The sequence below is a fragment of the Limanda limanda genome, chromosome 20, assembly GCF_963576545.1.
Source record: "Limanda limanda chromosome 20, fLimLim1.1, whole genome shotgun sequence".
Taxonomy (NCBI): domain Eukaryota; kingdom Metazoa; phylum Chordata; class Actinopteri; order Pleuronectiformes; family Pleuronectidae; genus Limanda; species Limanda limanda.
In genome coordinates, this window is record NC_083655.1 from 8,493,223 (window position 1) to 8,512,767 (window position 19,545).

General features: G+C 45.7%; 1 protein-coding gene across 1 annotated transcript in view; it reads left to right on the top strand.

Moving 5' to 3' along the window:
• Positions 1-19,545, top strand: part of gli3 (GLI family zinc finger 3) — a 72,756-nt gene that overhangs the window by 22,433 nt on the left and 30,778 nt on the right. The window contains exon 3 of the mRNA XM_061094036.1: positions 9,290-9,395. Within this exon, the coding sequence (XP_060950019.1) occupies positions 9,290-9,395 (106 nt within the window). The remainder of the gene's footprint in view (positions 1-9,289; positions 9,396-19,545) is intronic.

Here is a 19,545-nt window from a genome sequence, read left to right on the forward strand (position 1 = left end):
TCCTTCCATCCACCTCCTTTCATCAAGAAAGAACAACACGGGCCTGTGCTCTGCTGTGGCCCCTTGGTCCAGCGCACCAGGGATAATCAGATGATCCCCTTTTATACAGCTTATTAGAGGCATCTCATGCTGTACGATGGGCCATATTCTCACATGCATGTGCTCCTTTGTAGCGCTGGATGATTTAAGGGGGTTAAGCAGAGTCTGAAGTGGAGTATGCACTTTTAAGGTCGCGTGGTGCTCTCACCACAGAGCCCATGCGTGTGAACCGGGTGTTTCGGAAATAATGGCCGTTCTTACAATGACAAGATTAAATGTGAAGGGGGCTGAGAGGAATTAAGAAGAATTTTTTCAGAGAACTTAAGATGTTCAAAGAATACTACTCAGCATTTCTTGGTATCGTTGTAGCAACATCTGTCAGCGTGTTTTACTTCTTTTCAAATGAGATTGGTTAATCAGTCGAGTGGCAGATGCGAGCGGGAACAATGAGCACTTTGCTGTCGTCGCAGAGGCTTAACAGGAAGATTTCTGCTGCACTTTGTGTCTCCAGAAGCAGAATCCGCTGCTGCAAACACCACTGGCGACAACAAAACCAAACACAATGCTTTAAAAACAAGACGACTAAATGCTCACGGGGGCTTCTCCTCCGCTAGCTGGTTAAAGCCACAATATATGAGGCGTTTTTCTCTCCTCCTTAAGTTGCCCTGTAGTCTCCAGCAGGATAATCACCTCTGTGTGCTGCGGGAGAATCAAAGAATTGTTTCATGCCGGTCTGTTTGTTTTCCTGCGTATCCAATTCTCATCTTAGCATCCTTTTTTTTCTATATTTGCATTCCACTCACACAGTGGCAGAGATAAGCGCCCGTATCCCTTCAGCCAACAGCCCGTATCTTGCTCTTGTCTCTGGAGGGTCGCGAGTATATATTGTTCTACACGTAGGGGAGGCTGATGAACACAGTATAATTAAAATGTTTGCAGCAGCCTGGTGAAATGTGAGATATATCGCTGGAGAAACAAGAGAGGGAGTCAGGGCCGAGTCTGAGGGTATAAGTGAGACAGAAGGGTAGGAAAACGAGAGAGAAGAGAAGGATTGCAGAAGAAGGAGGGGGGTGTAACAAAGCAGAAAATGAAGAGAGACATAAAAGAATGGGAGCTCAAGGAGGTCAGCCCCATCACAGGCTTTAGTGTTGCCTTCAAAGATGCCTGGGACAGGTGGCAGCTCCAGACAATCTCGCACCACAGAGCAGCATCCTCTCAGGAGGAGATAAGGGATTCCTCCATCCCGGCACCCTCCTCTCCCTCCTCCTCCTGCGCTCACACTCTCCACCTCCCTCATACCCACCCCCCGCACCTCCTCCTCTTCTCTTTCCCATCTTCCCCACTTCTCCCAGCCAGGCCGCTTTGATGTGGCTCAGTGTGAGCGGGCAGCTGCAGGCCGTGGGGCTGCGGCAGCGCTGCTGGGCCACTGGGCCGGTGGACCGCTGGGAGCCGACTGGAGCGCGGCTCAATCAGTGCGGCTCTCCGGTGCCCGGCACTTTCAGGTCTCATTAAAGCGCTCCGGCAGGGTTAATCCTCTTTAAGGTTTACATGGGCCCCAGTTTGTCTCTCTGCCCAGGCTGGAGGAACCCCTGGGCGCCACCTGTGTGACAAAGACTCAAATCACTGTGACACAAGTTCCCTCCGTCTGCTGCCTCTCTCCTTTGCTCCCCTTGTATCCTCTCCTCTCTCTTCCCTCTTTCTGTATGGCCTTTGCTTTCCGTCCCCTGTGCATTCGGCCCCTTCCCTTGACAGTACCTAGGCCTGGTTGTAAGTCTTTTAGGATTATTTGGGTGGAAACTGTTGACAGGGACTGCAGTAAAGGGATTACAACTTCGTTCTTGTTTTGGGATGCCGCGTGGAGGGAGAGGGGAGAGATCAGGAGGACGCGCTTTGAATAATGAGAGAGGGGAGGAAAAAGAGATAGGCCTATAGAGCGGGATTAATTGAAAGAATTAGGAGGACGATGCAAGAGTGGGAGAGAGAGAGAGGGTGAAAGAGAGGGTAAGGTGACAGCAATGCACAGAGCGTGTAAAAGAGGGAGAATCAGAGAATTCCAGATGTTGCTGCACTCATAAGACCCTAATTGGTGCAGAAGCGTCCCCTCGTCTGGCCCTGCAGAGCCCAGTTGCTCTGATTGCTGACGCTGGGATTTGTCTTCGCTCCCTGACACGCAATTTCCGCCATTAACCGAAATAATGGCTACGGACCTCCAGAGGCCTGCACGGACTTTGTGTAATGTCTGTGTAGGTTCGGGTGGAAAGGAATACGAATTTACAACATACAGGGAAATACTGTTTGATTGTAAACTATATTAAACAACTGCATTTATGCTTTTGAATGTTAGGGGTGATACATTTAAACCCCTGCATGTGTGACCCTTTTTACAAAGGATACAGTATGTTTTTTTGAGTGATTTCCCACCTTCTACACAGCCACCGGTTGCCTATAACTTTAACACCATATGAATATATTGTAGCCGTTTATGAGCTCAACCTTTTTTTCTAAAAGATTTTTCCAAATATTGAGAATCCAGAGTTGGTTTTCAAATTGCAAGAAGCTGCTGTTTTAGTATGAGACACCTCACTTCCCTTTCTTGCAATGTTCTCAGTTCACTTTCAAATCTTGGTGCCCTTGAATGCACCGCGAAGGAGTATTCTTACACCGGCCCCTTGTTTTATCCACATTACCAGGCGGTAATACATAATTTTGACAAAAAATAAATAAAGCTGCCAAAAATTCTCTCTGTGATGGATTACCTCTCTAAATCAAGATTAAAGTAGCTTCAAGTTGACATTCAGAACTGAGCCGGGAACAATGGCGACCAGGAAATATTTTCTTTGGTAAACAAAGTTACATTAAAATACCCCATATTTAGTCAGTGACCTCCCAGCGTGGTTCAGAATTGAGAAGACGTCCATGTTCCCCAAACAGTGTCCAGCCTTTGTGTTATTATAATGCAGGTGAATTCACCTCACAGTCACAATCACAGAGGCCCAGGGAGGAGCTGTGACACAGGGCTACAGGGGGTCAGGCTTTCACAGAGGAGCATTGACGTCAATGACCTTGACTCTCATATATATATATATCCTACATTTTCTACAATACGGGCATTTAAATGAGTTTTTAAAAACAGATAGTTGACCCTGTGGATCTTCTCATTTCTTCTCTGACCCCTAATTTCTAAATAAAGATCTCAAACAAAAGATCAAACCCTGCAGCGGCTTTGTATTTGAGAAGAGTAAATCACACAGGGGGGGAGTTGAAGCAAACTCAAAGTCCCGGTGAGTTAACCCCAGGTTTAAATCAACTCCCTCCTCTCTGTGTGGAGAGTCGGAGATAGACGGAGGAGAGATAGAGAGTTGGAGGGAAGTGGAGAGAGGTGTAGTGCACAGTTCCAGTTACTAAACTGCTGTGTAAATCACTCCCCCAGCCGGGTGGGGGAGTAGGGCTGGGCGGGTGAGGTAGGGGAGGGTGGAGCGGGTGCTGGAGTGAGGGGAGAGGGCCGTGATGCTTTGTTCTGCCCCCCGGTTTATCCCAGTCTGGAGAAATTCACCAAATGTAGGAGATAGGCTGGGTGAGCTACTTTAAGTGCAGTCGCAGGGCGTCTGGTTACTTGAAAAGTTTTCTTTGCAAATATTTCTTCAGATATTTGTCCCGTAAGCGGCTACATGTTTCACAGGGGATTCTCATTTGTAAAGATTTTAACTCTCAGATAAAGTTTGGAAGGGTATTGTTGCACGTGGATGATGTACGAGCAAAATAAAGACTTGAAAAATGATCCTGTACCGAGCTGTGTTGGTGCAAAGAGATAACCTGCGTAAAGATTAAATCCCAGAGCAAATATGTATAGACTTGTAGAACCATGAGGAGAAAGGACGGGCATTGACCGACTTGTTCAGTCTAGACAAACAAATTACTCCTGACAGCGAGTAGCGATGGAATGTATACTCGAACAGAGCAGCCTGTTATCGTGCGTGGCTGACGTCTCTCTCTCTCTTTTTTTTTTACTGCTCACTTTCTCTCCTCCGCTCTGCTCTGTTTTCTTTTCCCCCACTGCGTTAATAACTTTTACCCACAGAAAAAAGTTTTTGTGTTTCAAGGGTGCGAGAGCAATTGAGCAGGAGAAACGGCGAAAGCTAAAAAACGGCGAGAAAGAAATCTATTGATTTTCAGAGGAAGGGCAAAGTGGGATCTAGTATATGATGAATGGAAGAGAGATTAGGAATCCAACACTTAAAATTCTTCTGTTATTTAACCTCTCTTCTCGCTTTCTTCTCCCTTTTTTTTTAAAACTATTGCTCTTTGCAGACTCAAGAGCTGTTTTTATCTTTCTCTGTTCCTGTGCCCAAACATTTCATACTGCAAAAAAAAAAAGCTTCGCACAGCACGAGCATTAGACTAATTTATACAGCGGTAATTAGGCCATTAGACCTGAAACAATCTGGGACCTGTAATTAAGCAAAGCGCTCCAAAAGTCAACCGCAACTCCCATTGAGCTTAGCTAAACACTCTCCCAAAGTGTTGTTTACATGTCCAAACAGCTTGAGGTCCCAGTGTGAGCAGACGTGTTGAGAGACTGGTTGTGAGGGGATTGATCACAAGGAGAGAAGCGGGCCAGAGTCCAGACTTCTTCCGTCTGGATGGTCTGTGTCGGGCTCCGTCTCCTGCCAGCCAGATTCTGATGGGAGGCCCGTGTGTCACATGTCTCAGGGGAAGCAGGATGAAAAATGCTTAACACACGAAAGTCACACACCGTGCACACACACACACACACACAACCTTCACTGTCATGCTTGACTGCAGATATTGTATTGTATTTGTAGCCTAGAATCAAGTTACTTTCTCATGACTTTACTTGTGGAATAACTTATTTAGTAATCAAATAAAACAATTGGGGAAAACCCTCATCATTTTGCATCTTTTTAAGGGGTCTTAACATAAAAATGTGTGACCTTTGCACAGGCATAGATATTAGTAAAGTAATAGTATTATATACATAGATATTTTTCAGTGCAATCCTCCACCACAGGTCCAGACCCATCACACACACACACACACATTTAGATGTTCTAGCCAAACCTCAAAGATAAACATTTTTTTTGCTCTGGACTAATGTAATCAGCCGTTCTCCGGGCCCCAGGCACGAGCCCACTGTGCTGTGCCCCCCCCCCCCCTGCTGCAGTGTCCCTGGCACCATCTCAAGATGACACCTTCAGGAGTGAGTGAGAACAGCAGGAACAAAACACGCCCTGAACAGTCCCAGCAAACTCATGTACACACTCACGTACTCACTCCCAGAGAGGAGCGACTCAAGCTGCACACACATTCACTTGTAAACACGCAAATAGAAAAAAGTCCGGAGCATCTTTCACACAGTTTGCAAAGTGTTGCAGAAATATGGTGCAACTGCAGCAGGCCCGGCTGCAGACCAGCGTGCCTGAGCAGTGAGATCATGAGCAGGAGAAGAGGTGGCATAATGAAATCTGGCAGTCACAGCCACGGCACAGGCTTCATATGTTCCACATTAGTAATTCACAAACCTCTGGAGCAGGCCCCAGCAGCCCCTTTCCTCCCTCCGCCTTAGTCACTTATGACAATCTGTCACTGGCTCTTTGTGCTCTCGCAGCGGCGTGGAGTTGAGGAGCGCTTGGTCCTCGGCTGCGGGCGCCGCTCGGTTAGAGCCGAGTCAGTGAACCCTCACCAGCGCAGAGGAGGAGACCAGGTTCAGCCGTCAAGACAATAAACTCACAATGCTGAGTTGACAACAAAAGAGAAGGAAGAAGAAATTGTTATTGTTGTGTATTATCAAAACCCAAATCAGAATTGTGAGTGACAGCTGGAATTCTCCTAAAGTATCACATCACAAATGTTCCAAAGCCCGGTGAAGATCCTTTTGTGGAAACACTTCCATTATGAAAGGAGATTAACCAATAAGGATATCGCAAATTATATGCTTTAGGCTTCATCCTCCCCTTGTCCTCCCCCTTCTTTTGAAATTATTCAAGTGTCCAATAAAGGACAAGGCAATTACCATCCTCTCTTTAATGAAGGAGAAGCCGGCTTCTCCTCCATTCCTGAGCATGGTGTTTGTACTGAATTAGAATTAATGAGCTTGGTCAAAGTTTGCTTCTAATTGCCCTTTCATTAAGACCCATTTGTAATCATGTCTTAATGACGTCTATCTAGTCTCCTGAAAGAATCCCCGAAATTTTAACCCAAAATTAATAATAATGCTGCTCTGAAAAGTTGCACTTGCCTCATTAAAATGTTTGACTACTGAAGAGCTATGAAAATGTGTTTCATACGATGAGTGTCACAAAGTTAGGAAACTACCCAGTGTTCCCAAAGTCCAGATTCTTAGTGTTTGGCCGAGTTGATTTGATCCCTCTCTCTCTTTGCCAGTGGTGGTTGATTCCGGTGAAACACAGCACTGCCTCTGTTTGCTTCCTATTTGCCCTCCAGCTGTTTTCTCCATTAGAAGAATACCCCTGAATATCCAGAAGAGCAGGAGCAATTTAGTCCCGGAGTAAACAGTAAGGAGTCCCTGCAGGAAACCCTGGAGATGGATTGCAGGATGGTGTCTCTCCCCCCCCTCTCTCTCTCTACTTCGCCCTCTGTTCTTTGCGACTGTATACATTCCCTCCAGTGACACGGGGCTGTTTGCCTTGCTAATGGAGAGCTGCGCTGGCGTAAAGGAGGTGGCAGGCTCTATTTAGATAGGGCCGTGCTAAAGTAAACTTCTGAGTCGGATTTAAATAAACCTCGGCGGAACTTGGAAGTCGTGGGCCACAGCGAGAGGAGGGAGGAAGGGAGGGAGGGGAGGAGTGATGGAGGAGGGAGAAGAGAAAAAAAAAAGGTTCCAGTCTGGGTATTTCAATGAGGAGTGGCGAATGTGGGAATGAAGGGGTGGAGTCTTTAGAATGATTTCACAGTTTGTAATGTCTGCAGTCATCCCACATCGCCCAACAGGACAGAGGTCAGTGTGGGGGGGTGGGGGGGGAATCAGCAGCATCAACAACATGAAGCCTTTACTCCCATCAAGCCAGAACTCGGCTCATAAACCTGAAGCTTCATTTCCGACTCTGACAGCCGAGGGCCGGCAGCCCAGACGTGGAGCTGCGGAGAGTAAACAAAACCCGATTCTGCCCTCCTCTCCCCCCCCGGCCAATCTCTCCATCCCAGCATCTCCTCATCCCTCCTTCCCTCAGCAGCTCTGCAAGCGGCTGAGGTGAGCCAGGCCAGAACTGAGTCATCAGGAGGAAACTGTTGAACAGACAGAGATGGAGAGGTCCGATACGTGCAGAGCTGCATGGAGGAGGCTGCTCAGGACTGATCTCTGTTTCTGTGGAATCAGCCAGGATGAAAAACCCTCGACTGGTTTCTAGAAGTTTGTCCAGAAGTTTTCTTTTCACTCATCGAGCACAGTAGCAAACCACAGTCAACAGGGGGCATGACTTTTAACTTATGACTCTTATTGATATGTCTCAACACATATAGCAAGCAAGTGAACGAGCGATTAAAGAGATTGATTCTGGTAGTGTGCTTATTTTTACTCAGGGCTGTCCACAGAGATTCAACTGGTAAGAATACAAAATAATATATATATAGTTTACACCTCATTACAGCTCAGGAAAGGGTGGAAGTGAATAGATTATTTATTTACCACAACTCTCAGTTGCGTCTTTATTTCTTTTTTTCTTTTTTTTTATATATATATATGATTTATTTGTAGAAATTTCAAAACAAGACTTAATGTACAATAGTCCTCATAGATAAGAAATGAGAGGATTACATATCAGACAGCCAAATGGTGAGGATACACATTACAGCACCCAGACCCCCCTCCCCTCCCCTTCCCAAAACAAATATACAACTTAAGCAATTTGATACACAAACAGAATTTCAAATATCAAATATCAAATATAGGCTCAGAGAAACGTGTCCTCAAACACATGAACACACAATGACCGACAATTGCTAGAAGTGACTTGTCTGTGACTCGTGTGAAGACTCAACAAATAAGACAAAGTGTTTCAGAAACATACCAACCCTACCTATTAATAATACCTATTAATTCTGTCACCTCACCTAGGCGTCTCATTTTGAAGTTTGGTCATGTGATACATCATCTGCAGGATTGTTTACTGAACTGAACTCATCCCCTCGTAAATGTAGATGTGTTGGCGCACGCCGGCGATGCTCATCAATGAAGGAATGAGAGATGATGAGGTAAACAGACCTGAGTCAACACCTGCTATGTTTGGCACCCCCCCGTTTGGCCATCTGCCCTTTTGGCAAAAGTTCCCAAATGTTTACAAGCAAGAAACCCGTAGCTAGCAGCTTCGGAGACTTGTTGCGTGAAGCTATGCAGGTGCTGACACATGCTTTGCCTCCGGCTGCTGATACGCCACTTGGCAATGGCCTCGGTAAAAAGGCAATAAAGTGACGTGAGATGTGTTGAGACAACGTGTGAGTGAAGAAGTGATTCATTTGTTTTTTATGTGGACCTGTAAAAGTTGCAGTGTGTGCAACAGTTGTGTTGTTTCTGTCTTTCTCTGTGGAGGTTTTTAACCTTCGACCCTCAGGTAGGCTGCGTTCCAGAAGAAAATCCCACTCACGGCTCACTTGTTGCAACTTGGATGCAAAGTTGCGACACAAAAATTCCAGCTTTAGTTGTTTTGCGATCACGGTGCAGTTCAGGTTAGAAGATGAGACATCAGTTTACATTTCAGGGGGTAAAAATAGAGAAAGGCCTGGGAGCTCATATTATGCAAATGTTTTAATGTTTTATCTGGAGGGGGGGGGGCTTTCGATTCTCTCTGGCAGTTGTGACAAAACAGTGAAACGGGAAAAGGATGTTTTTGTTCCCATTCGGTGCGTTTCAGTGGTTGTACTTAAACATTATCCTTTGTATGAAACCATATTATGCTTGGCTCAGTGAGGAATGTGCCATTTGGCAGCTTTTTTTTTTTTCTACGGTTATTTATCGCTGTTTATTTTGAGTTCTGTCGGCCCTGAGACATTTACAGACTTCCTCGGTGAACATGTTGGAGCCGTGCAGCTTTCAGCTCATTTAACGAGCTCTCATTTGGGTGGGTCCGCAGAACGATAGCAATCAACCACTGCCTTTCATTACGGCTGCTATCGAGATCAGAGGAGGAGGGGATGAATTCACATGACTGGATGTTTAAAAAAAATAAAATAATGGATTTCATATGTCTTATTTCTTTCTCTTTTCTTTCCTACACAGCTGCACCACAGTTCTTCCCGACCTTCCATCCTCCTGTGCCCATCGACGACAGACACGCCCAGGGACGCTACATCTACGACCCCTCCCCTGTGCCCCCCCTTCACGTGTAAGTGTCTCCAACTCTCTGTGTTCTATGTCAGGAACTAACCCAATATTCTCCTGGATTGCAGGCATGTGCTAGCCTGACGTTGTCATACTCATGATTCTAGTCAGAATATGAGTCTGAGGCCGCTCCATTGACTGTGATTATGGGGCGTGTTTCAACCGAACCAGGAAAATAAATTTCTCTTCGCTCAATTGGATAGACCTACAACCAATCAGAGCAGCGTAGTATGTGACGTATGTTGAGCGACGCAGCTGATAAATTAAACTTTTTTCGAATCCCGTAGGAAGGACGGCAAAAACGTCTTTTCGATCTACAAATGCCTTGATCGCGTTTCTCTGTTCCTCTTTCAAAATGAATGAGCTGTCGATGTCTCCTAAAACAGACTCAATGGCAGTATCGACACATCTCAGCTCTCCAGCGGCAGGCAGCGCTCTTTGGTGACGTGGTTGATGACGTAACTGTTGATCATCTGTCCATCATCGTATAAAGCCCGCCCTGACGATGTGATTGGTCCGAAAACAGCTTCTGCTCGGAGATAATTTCTCCCAAACGGAGCGACTCCAGACCGAACTTCCAGACCGAAAATGTTGTGGGCGGGGCTAAGTTCTGGCACCCAGGCTAGGCATGTGCAGCAAAACAAAAAAAATCAAGTAGATAGATTACCCAGGCAATGTGACTAAACCCTGCTCAAACCCCGAATGTCATTTAAAACATTTAGTCAGAACCTGGCCTGACCAGGACTCAGGTCATGTATCCACACTCACACTGAAGCTGAAATCATACGTGAGAGAACATTTGATTCAGTTGCATTCCGAACATCATTATTAATGGCGCTACAGACCGAGCCCCTGAACCTGCTTCCGCCCGTGGGCGTGGAGCCTCCCTCCTCCTCCTAGGTGCCGGGCGCCTCCCTTTCCCTCTTTAAGGATCAAAAACCCGCAGCGCTGCGAGTGCGCAACATGATCTGCGTGTCAGAGACACACAAATGAACATGTGTCAGAGACGTGGAAACGAGAGCCGGGCGAGGGGGGGGGGGGGCCTGGGAGCGTGTGATTCTCATAAGAGCAGTGATCAAGCCCTGTCAAGAGAAGGAAGCAGTGCCTCCGCTGACACACACCCGGCTCTGACAGACACAGACGGGCTCCTGACACATGAACCGTATGCAACCAAGCATCCTGCCTCATCCAATCACAGGCGAGCACAGACTACAGGATACGAGTGGTGAGGATCTAATAGCAGAGGACTCCTTATTAAAGTCGTCTCATATTTTCCCGGGAGTAAATGACCGGCCAGTGTTGCAGAGAACTTCAAAGCCCTTCTTCTCTTCCTCTTTTCGTCACCCTCTCTCACTCTTTCTATCTCTTTCACTCTTGCCGTTATTTGTATTCTCTGCGTCGGAACGGTGAGCTCCACACGGAGACGCTTCATCAGACACGGAGGAAGCGATCACGCCGCGACGAGGACAAATCGGAGCGGGCAGCTACTTGCGCCGCATTATGTTTGATATTCTTCATCATTATCAACTCACTCCCCCCCTTCCCTTTCCTCTGGAGTCATATCTCTCCCTTGCTGATGTGCCACTAAGCGTAATGAATTTTTTATGTCCCCCCACCTCTGGCCCACCCCACCTCTCTCAACCCCTCGTCTCCTGCTCAGGGGCTGCAGCCGAGGGAGGGAGGGGGGGAGGCTCGAGGTGATTGATGCCCCGTGTCACTGCAAACAAAATGGCAAATATAATTTAGCATTTAGCTTATGCAGAGATAATGGGGCGAACACGCAGGCTGGAACAAAACAGCCGGGCTTGTTATCCGTCAGGAGCGCTTTGGTTTGATCAGGAGCACAGGTTAGGGAGTGGGGGGGGGGGGAGGAGGAGAGAACCGAGAGGTGGAGGGACAACATGGAGCGAGGGGAATTGAATTAAGGAGGAGAAGTTCTTCAGTCACTCCGTCCGGACAGGAGTTATCTGCACGCTTGGTTTGCTGTCACCGGAGACTCGGCTACTCACGGCCTGTTTATCCAAACCATTAAGCATGGAGCGGTTTAATATGACACGTTACGCTGAGGGGAAACTATTTGTCATTATTATAAGACAGCTGTTAAGCAGCCAAGCTTGTTTAAATCAAGTCTGCGAACTCGCCAAGACGCACGTTATCTGGGAATTTACGTCGGGCTCCGTGTAGAAATCTCGACTCCTTTTGGGTCTTAGCGCCGGGGAAGCAGCGATATTGCCGGCTTGATTAAAAGCAGCAGTGAATTCCTCGGTGAGAAGAAGCTCTCATCAGTGGCTGAGTCCAACCACCTGATGGATAATTGGAGTTAATTGCGATCCCAGGTTCGAATTTCTGCAACTTTCAGCTGCGGCCAAACTTTAGAACCATAGATTTAAGAGGAGGTTTCTCTGCTATATTTATAACACATATTTCTAAAAATATATATTATTTGTTAAAGCATCTCACAGTGAGCAAATGCAAAATATGACATTTTAAGCTAAGTAAATATATAAGCAGAGGAGTATAAGAGTCCATTCACTTGACTGAGAAAGTAAATAGACAGAATATACGTGCACATACATTTTGTAGTGTTGTATATTGATGTAGAAAAATGCAACAATCTGAAGTGTTTCAGCCTAAGTCGTGAATGAAGCTGTGGATTGTGCTTTGTGTCGCTGTGGAGGTAGAGTGCGCAATCTCGACTCCTTTTGGGTCTTTTGAGCCGGGAAGCAGCGATATTGCAGCGTGATTAAAAGCAGCAGTGAATTCCTCGGTGACAAGAAGCCCTCATCAGTGGCTGAGTCCAACCACCTGATGGATAATTGGAGTTAATTGCGATCCCAGGTTCGAATTTCTGCAACTTTTAGCTGCGGACAAACTTTAGAACCGTAGATCTACAGCCCAAAAAGAAGAGAAATCTCCCTGGCGACTCAGGAGTGATGATGCATTCTGCTCGATAACGCAATGTTGCTTGTATCCAGGCCAACGACATAAAAGCAGTCATCGTGTAGCTGTCGCTCCGGGGAAACCGAAGACAGGAGCTGGCTTATGGAGAAATATTGAATTGTTTTAAGACAAGTTTTCCTCGGCGAACAGAATTAATTGTTATTAGCTCTCTCAAAAAGATATGCCTAAGTACACAGGGACTATTATTGCAGTACTTCCCCATGCAGCCTCTCATTACGGCCTGTAATTACAGTTGGGTTGGCCCTGCGGCTGTTCCATCAATCCCGCCAGCCTCCCCCCTGCCGCTCGCTCGCAAGCCAGTGGGCATCCGTGGCCGGAGCAAAACACAGCAGACGCCCGGCAGCTTGTTTCCTCTCTGCCTCGGTGACACATCCACCATCTCTACGTGGCAAATGAACAGGATCATATCCTATTACCGTGAAGGCTCTAATTGAAACATGTTTATTTATGGGCCCGGCTCTTGCATGAGGAGCGGCCGTGAGCGGCGCTAACAGGCTCCAGCAATATGAGGCGGTAGAATTAAATTAAAAGCTCATAAAATGAAATATGCTCTGTATTAGCTGTTTGACACTTAATTTGCCTTCAAATGAGCAGAGGAAATCACAAATTAACTGTCCTTTGTTTTTTCTCCCTCCTTACCTCACCTCCCCTATTAGGGAAAGGGAGGACGCAATTACAGACAGAGGCTAATCGTTTAGTTTATGAATTCTTGTGGGGAAGGTACCAATGTGCCATTCAATATTACAGCCGCAGGGTCAGGGAGGGAAGAGGTGGGGGGGTGGGAGGGTCCCTTCTTGTGGTGCACTTGATTTACTGGTGGAACTCGTGTGCTCCCGTGAAGGAACAGCGCTTTTTAAGAGTTTCAGCAACGTCAGTTTGAGCTGAAACCGAAACCAGGTTTCCATAACGTCCAATTTAATCATTCTCTTATTGTACCGCACTGATCCAGGACCAGTTAAAAGAGGTTTTATCTGGTTCCTTCTCTCTGCATGTTTCTGCTCTAGAAACCTCAAGAAGCTACCAAACAGATAAAAAATCCCTTCCTGTTCCAGAGAAGATACTTCCTGCTTAAATCAACACATTGCTCGGTGAAGAGCCGGCTCTCCACAGGAGCTCTGGTCCTCTCTGCCACCACCATTGTGCCGCCCGGCTTAATGAGAGTTTTGGGGGGGATGCAGGGGGCCGAGAGAGGAGCCAGCTTCTTTCATTCGGGCTTTTTTTTTTATTGCTGGTCTATAGTACACAGGAAAACAAAACAGTCCCTCTCCTCGTGTGGCTCGGCCCCGGCTGCCGATCGCCCGGCGACGGCTCCGAACAAACAGAGGTATTCGTCACAAGTCAATTATCGGCCTTGGAGTTTGCTCTGGGGTCCCGGACCCTCGTGCTGTGCGAGTGGGGCGACAACACAACAAAACATTCTTACGGGAGAAGCAATTGACTCACAGCCTTTAGCGCAGTTAACAGATGTGGATTTAGAAAAGAGTCGGCCAAAACGCCTGAGTCAATGAAAGAGTTGTTAAAGTTGTAAAACAAATAGAAAAGCCTCAGGTCTGAGATTTTGCTTCCTTTCATTGTATTGAGTATTTAAGCTGAAGTTTCTCTACATATTTCTAAAAATGTATAATTTGTTAAAGCATCTCAGAGTGAGCAAATGCAAAATATAACATTTTAAACTAGGTAAATATATAAACAGAGGAGTATAAGAGTCCATTCACTGGAATGAGAAAGTAAATAGACAGAATCTAGATGCATGTACATTTTATAGTGTTGTATATTGATTTAGAAAAATGCAACAATCTGAAGTGTTTCAGCGTAAGTCTTGAATGAAGTCGTGGATTGTGCGTTGTGTCACCGTGGAGGTAGAGTGGGTCTGGGGGTTGTGAGGTTGTGTGTCTGTGTTCCCAGCCTGTGTGGGTATTTCATTCAGGAGTGTGTTTGTTCAGCTGCGGTCTGGCCTGACTGGACGGTGTTCTGGAGGTACCAGGAGGGGGGGGGGCTGCAGCGTGTCCCAGTCATTGCAACACAACCTCAGCTCTGCAGAACCAAGAAGAAGTTTGTTGACTTTAAGCCGTTTGCCCCAGAAACATCATTTTAATGTAAAGATCCATCAAAACCGAGCGAATCCCCTCGATTTCCATTTGATTTTCTGCAGCAATCTTAATCATTCTAAACTGTTTCTACACAAACAGCACGACTTCACACACTCACTCACTCGCTCTTTTTTTTGGAAAATGTGTTGACTGTTGTCTAGTTATTTACATAAACTGTTGTCAGAGTTCCCAGTCTGGGCATAAAGGAGCGGCATGTTGCTTAGCATAAAGACCAGAGTCTTATCTCCACAGCACCTTCCAGATGGGATGAGGCCGAGCATTGCTACACATATATACGCAAATACACACACACCAACACACAGTACACACATAATCACACAAAACAATAGACCCAAAAAAATGCAGTATAGTTTTTATAGAAGCTAAGAAAAGAAAAGAGTTTTTAATTGTTCTGCTTCATCAGTGGTGTGATTTCACTTTGCTGTGTCAAGGCCTCGTGTCATAGTTGATATTTCAGTGTTCAAGACCTAGAGACTATTATTTACTTTGTGCATTCTTATGGGCAAATAAATGTAAGGGTTAGGTAACTGTATATTTTCTGTTATTTACAAGCAACATTTCATTTAAGTGTATATATCTTATAATGTCTCATTGATATCCACATTTAAATATTGTCTAGACGAGAACAGAACGGGAAGGTAAGGCCATAAATAACATTAGGAAATTGATGATTATTTTGTAATCGCGTGTGATCATCTCTGTCCAGATATGGCTGCTGTCACTGAGAAGCAGGCGGGGGGGCTGGGGGGGGGGGGGGGGGGGGGGGACAAGGGCCACTTCTTCATCCCGCGCCCCAACTGTCCAAAACCCATTCTGTGTGACTTCGTAGGTCACCCCTCTCCGGTGCACTCACTGCTTTCCCTCCATCCTCCCCTCTCTCTCTCTCTCTCTCTCTCTCTCTCTCTCCATCGCCCCCCAACCCCCTGCTCCCCCCTCTATAATACTTCCTCTATGGAGTGAGTCGGGGGGGACAGGCGGTCACGCAGTCGCTGGCTTCATGATTAATGGTGTTTATTCTTGACAGAAGGCTCCTTTATTTATCTGCATTGCAGTTCCACTGATACTATCAGTCACCTGAATGAAAAATATTCAGTCATACCAATTTTGCAGTATAATTGAGTAGAGTCACTTCCTTTCAGTTTTCTCCCACCTCCCCCCCTCTCGCTCTCCTCCTCCTCCACTCTATCTGGCAGCCTTATCATCACCACAGTAATTTTCGCGCTGCGTTGTTTGATATGGAGAGGCTGGCTTTAGCCGCATTTGACATAAAGCCTCTTCAATTTTCACTGGAGAGGGAGAGAGGGAGAAAAAAAAGGGAAAGAAAGAAAGTTGTGAAAATGTGCGGGGAGGAGGAAAATATCTCTCCCCTTTTTTTCTGAGGCAATTTCAGGATTTAGAGAGAAAGGAGATAAATGCCTAAGCAGAAATGTGGGCAGATGGAAGTTACAGTATATCTTTTTTTTTTTGTAATACACCAGTTTCAGAGGCCTCCCTCCCTCCCTCTCTCTCTCTCTCTCTCTCTCTCTCTCTCTCTCTCTCTCTCTCTCTCTCTCTCTCTCTCTCTCTCTCTCTCTCTCTCTCTCTCTCTCTCTCTTCAGCCGGAGCACAGGACCATGATATTTTGAAGGCACCTGTGTATTTTGAGAATGATGGATCCAGCAGGTACAGGAGTGGGGGGGGGGGAGCAGAGGAAAACAACTTTGGCCCAGCAGATATTTGACAAGGCCTGTAAAGGTTTTAGGGTTGAGTCATTACCCGTGGAGATCTGTAAAGACATGTTCAGAAACTCTACTTCCCGAGCTGCTGGGATTACCTTCGCTCAGCCTGCAGCAGCCACTGTGTCTGCTATGTATTTGTATTTCTCCCCCAGTTATTAAATATCACATGCATTTTTTATGTTTTCCTTCGCTCTATGCTAAATGGTTTATGACTCATTTAGTATGTCTTTAAACCAAATAGTAATCTCTACTAAAGACTTCATCGCATTTCCAAATCTACAAACGGATCCTTACATAACACTTTACTCATGCAAATCAAATCCTGTTTGATTATGCGCTCAGCAAATATTTCCTATTCTTTGTAATTCTGTGTTCGCCCTTGGTTGGATGTCATTGAAGGGTGCATTACAGAATATATCTTACATTTTCCATAAAAGGGGGTAATACATTAATCTCTAATACAAGGCCTGTGAATTTGCACATGTAACACATTAGCGGATTTGATTTTCTTTACACAAGTCATTTGCCCCTCTTCATGTTTGAGATCTCAATTTGTAGCTCTCCCGTGGAGCACAATGGGAAAACCAGGTCTGAGGGGAAGAGATAACAGACAGGTGCCAACAGCTCCGCGCTGCAGTGTGTGTGTGTGTGCTGTGTGTGTGTGCGTGTGTTAATGTGTGCGCTGCTTGTGCACCCAGGCTTAAACACACACACACACACTTGAAACATTTTCTCCCTCTGTCATTTGATTTATTCCACTGACATTTTTATTTAATTTTTCTATTTCAATTCCTCACCTTGCATTTCTTATATATAAAACAAATACATTTAAATACACATTTGTTTTAGTTTATCTCATGTTGTATTTTTCATATAAGACATGTATTACTGTATGCAAAATAAGGATTTTAGTCATATACTAAAATTATTTTGATAATATAGACAATAATTATTTTATTAGGTGCATCTGCTTATTTTATTTTAAATTTTTATGAATAAAATGTTAGTGGGGTTTATAGTGAAAAATGTCTACAACCAAAGGTGACACAATCATATTTTTATGAATCTAACTATTCGCCTAAAACCCCCAAAATTTTAAGATGTATATAACATTTTGGGTATTTTAACATCAGACAGCATTTGATCTGCAGTGTGATGTATTGCATTCTTTAAGGTCCTACAAGTAAAAAGCTTATATCTTTTATTCCGTGGTAAATAATTTGCTGGGTGTGGACGACTGTCAGTTTTATGAGCTGTGTCGCTTCTTAATTGGCTTTGTAAAGAGACCCTCCTCTCATTGGCGGGGGGGGGTATTAGAGAGATATTCCCGCTGCAGCGCTGGCAGCTCGCCGTCTCCCATCGTCTCCACAACCTCAGGCAGCAGCCGCCCTGACGTCTGCCTCTCTCGCTTCACAAATACTAGTTTAAAGAAGCTGTCATGTAGAATTTATTTTCTGCAATTAGGAGGAAAATACGTTTTATCACGAGAAAGGAAAATATTTTTGCATCTTATTACCCGTATGCAGAATATTCACTTGTAGTTTTAAGGAATCCAGAGTGAGTTGAGGGAGTTTTGCCACAGCCGGTGCCCTGCAGACGTCAATGCTGCAGCGGAGAATAAATGTGGAATTTCCATTACTCTGATCTCCGGGCTCTGGGCTCCCGACCCTGCGATCCCACTCTGGGGGCCAGTTACAGCAAGTAACGAGAGCAGGGGAACAGGGTCGTAAATCCTCTGCAACTCTCCTCATTTTCCATCCTCCCTCTGTTCCACCTTTTCCTTTCCTCCCTCTCTCTCTCTCCCTCCCTCCTCTGCCTCCATCCCTCCTTGTCAAAAGTCCTTCAATAAATGATTTGGTAGGAACGTGAATGCAACAATGTAAACTACGACCACATGTTGGTTAAACAGCTCCGTCCGTCGAGCTGAGGACCACTGACAGTTTTAACGCGGGAGGAAACGAGATCATTACGTCTCTTTTTAACAGCTTCTGCACCTCTTCTCCTCCCTCTTTCTATTTGTTTATCTTCAAAATCGCAGAGGATTTCACTCCTTTTCACACTCTCCTCACCAATGCAAATTAATCCATATCACATAAAGCGATTCTTTTCTTTCAGCCCTTTTGTTATCTGCCTTATCAGATGTGGCGTCCATTACATCTGATAGTGGGACAGAGGATGGTTTCATCTAATAATGCCGTTGGAGCAAAAAGCCAGAAAGAAATCTTTTTCTATTTCTGTCTCCCGTGATACTTTTATTTTTTGATAGTGTGGAGGTCAGGGTGTAAAGTTTTCTTTACTCAAGCGATCGTCCAGTGGGAGCTTTCACAAATATGCAGAGTCATGCAAGCAGCTGCAGGGTGAGCACACTTATATTTGTTGTTGCATGTCCATCATTCATTTGATTTGCTTGAGTGATTTGTGGAAGTGACAGTTTATTTAAAGGGATTAATTAAAGGTGGAGGCAAATATGATAAATGTTTCCCAAAGTGGACTCATTAGGAATTCCCTCCCATTCATATCAGTTTTTGTTTCACTCCTGCTGCAGGTTTGTGAAACATTCTGCTTCGGGTGTTTCCAAAATTTCCACAGGTCCGTGTCTAAGCCTCCCAAAGCTTCATCAAGCTCGAGCTTGGCACCACCACGCACTCAGCCCCTTCATGATTAAATATCAAGGAACTCCACTTGACATTTTATTAGTCCAACAAGATGGATGAAATGGCCAGAATAAAGTAGGCTGTGTCTGTTCACTTTCCCACCAGCGCTTGCCTTTCTTCTGTCCGGCTTTTCCTTTCCTTCCCCTCCTCTCCGAGAAGAATGTATTAGGAAAACGTGATGGATTTCACTCTGAAGAGGAGATTTCCAGTGCTGAGAAGGAAACATACATTTGTGTGTCTTGTACCTGATGCTCCTGTTCTCTTCCCTCTCGTGTCTTAGCTCTCCCTCCTCCCTCCCTCCCTCCTCTTCCTCCCGACCCCCTTTTTCTTTTCTGTTGTTCTTCCTCAGATCCCTGTCTGAAGGATTAACCATCTCCAGCGGTGTGTCTCTGCTGTCTTGTAGCGCCGTGTATTGTTTGTGATTTGCTCAGGCCCATCCGTGCGGCTGCTCATTTCAGCAGCCCAGTGTGACGTGGTGGATTGAGGAGGGGATCATGCGGAGCCGTCTCACCGACCCGAGCCGCTCCTCTCAGCCCTGGGCCACACTCGTTCTTCCAGCAGCCCCTCACCTGCGATGGGCCGTGCACGCAAGCCAACGTGCACGCTCATTACCTGACTTGTCAGGGTAGTGGAGGCGATGGGGTGTGGAACCCGAAACCCTGTTTAGCTGCAGGCGTCAGGAAGGATAGGAAAAGGAAAGATAGATTTGC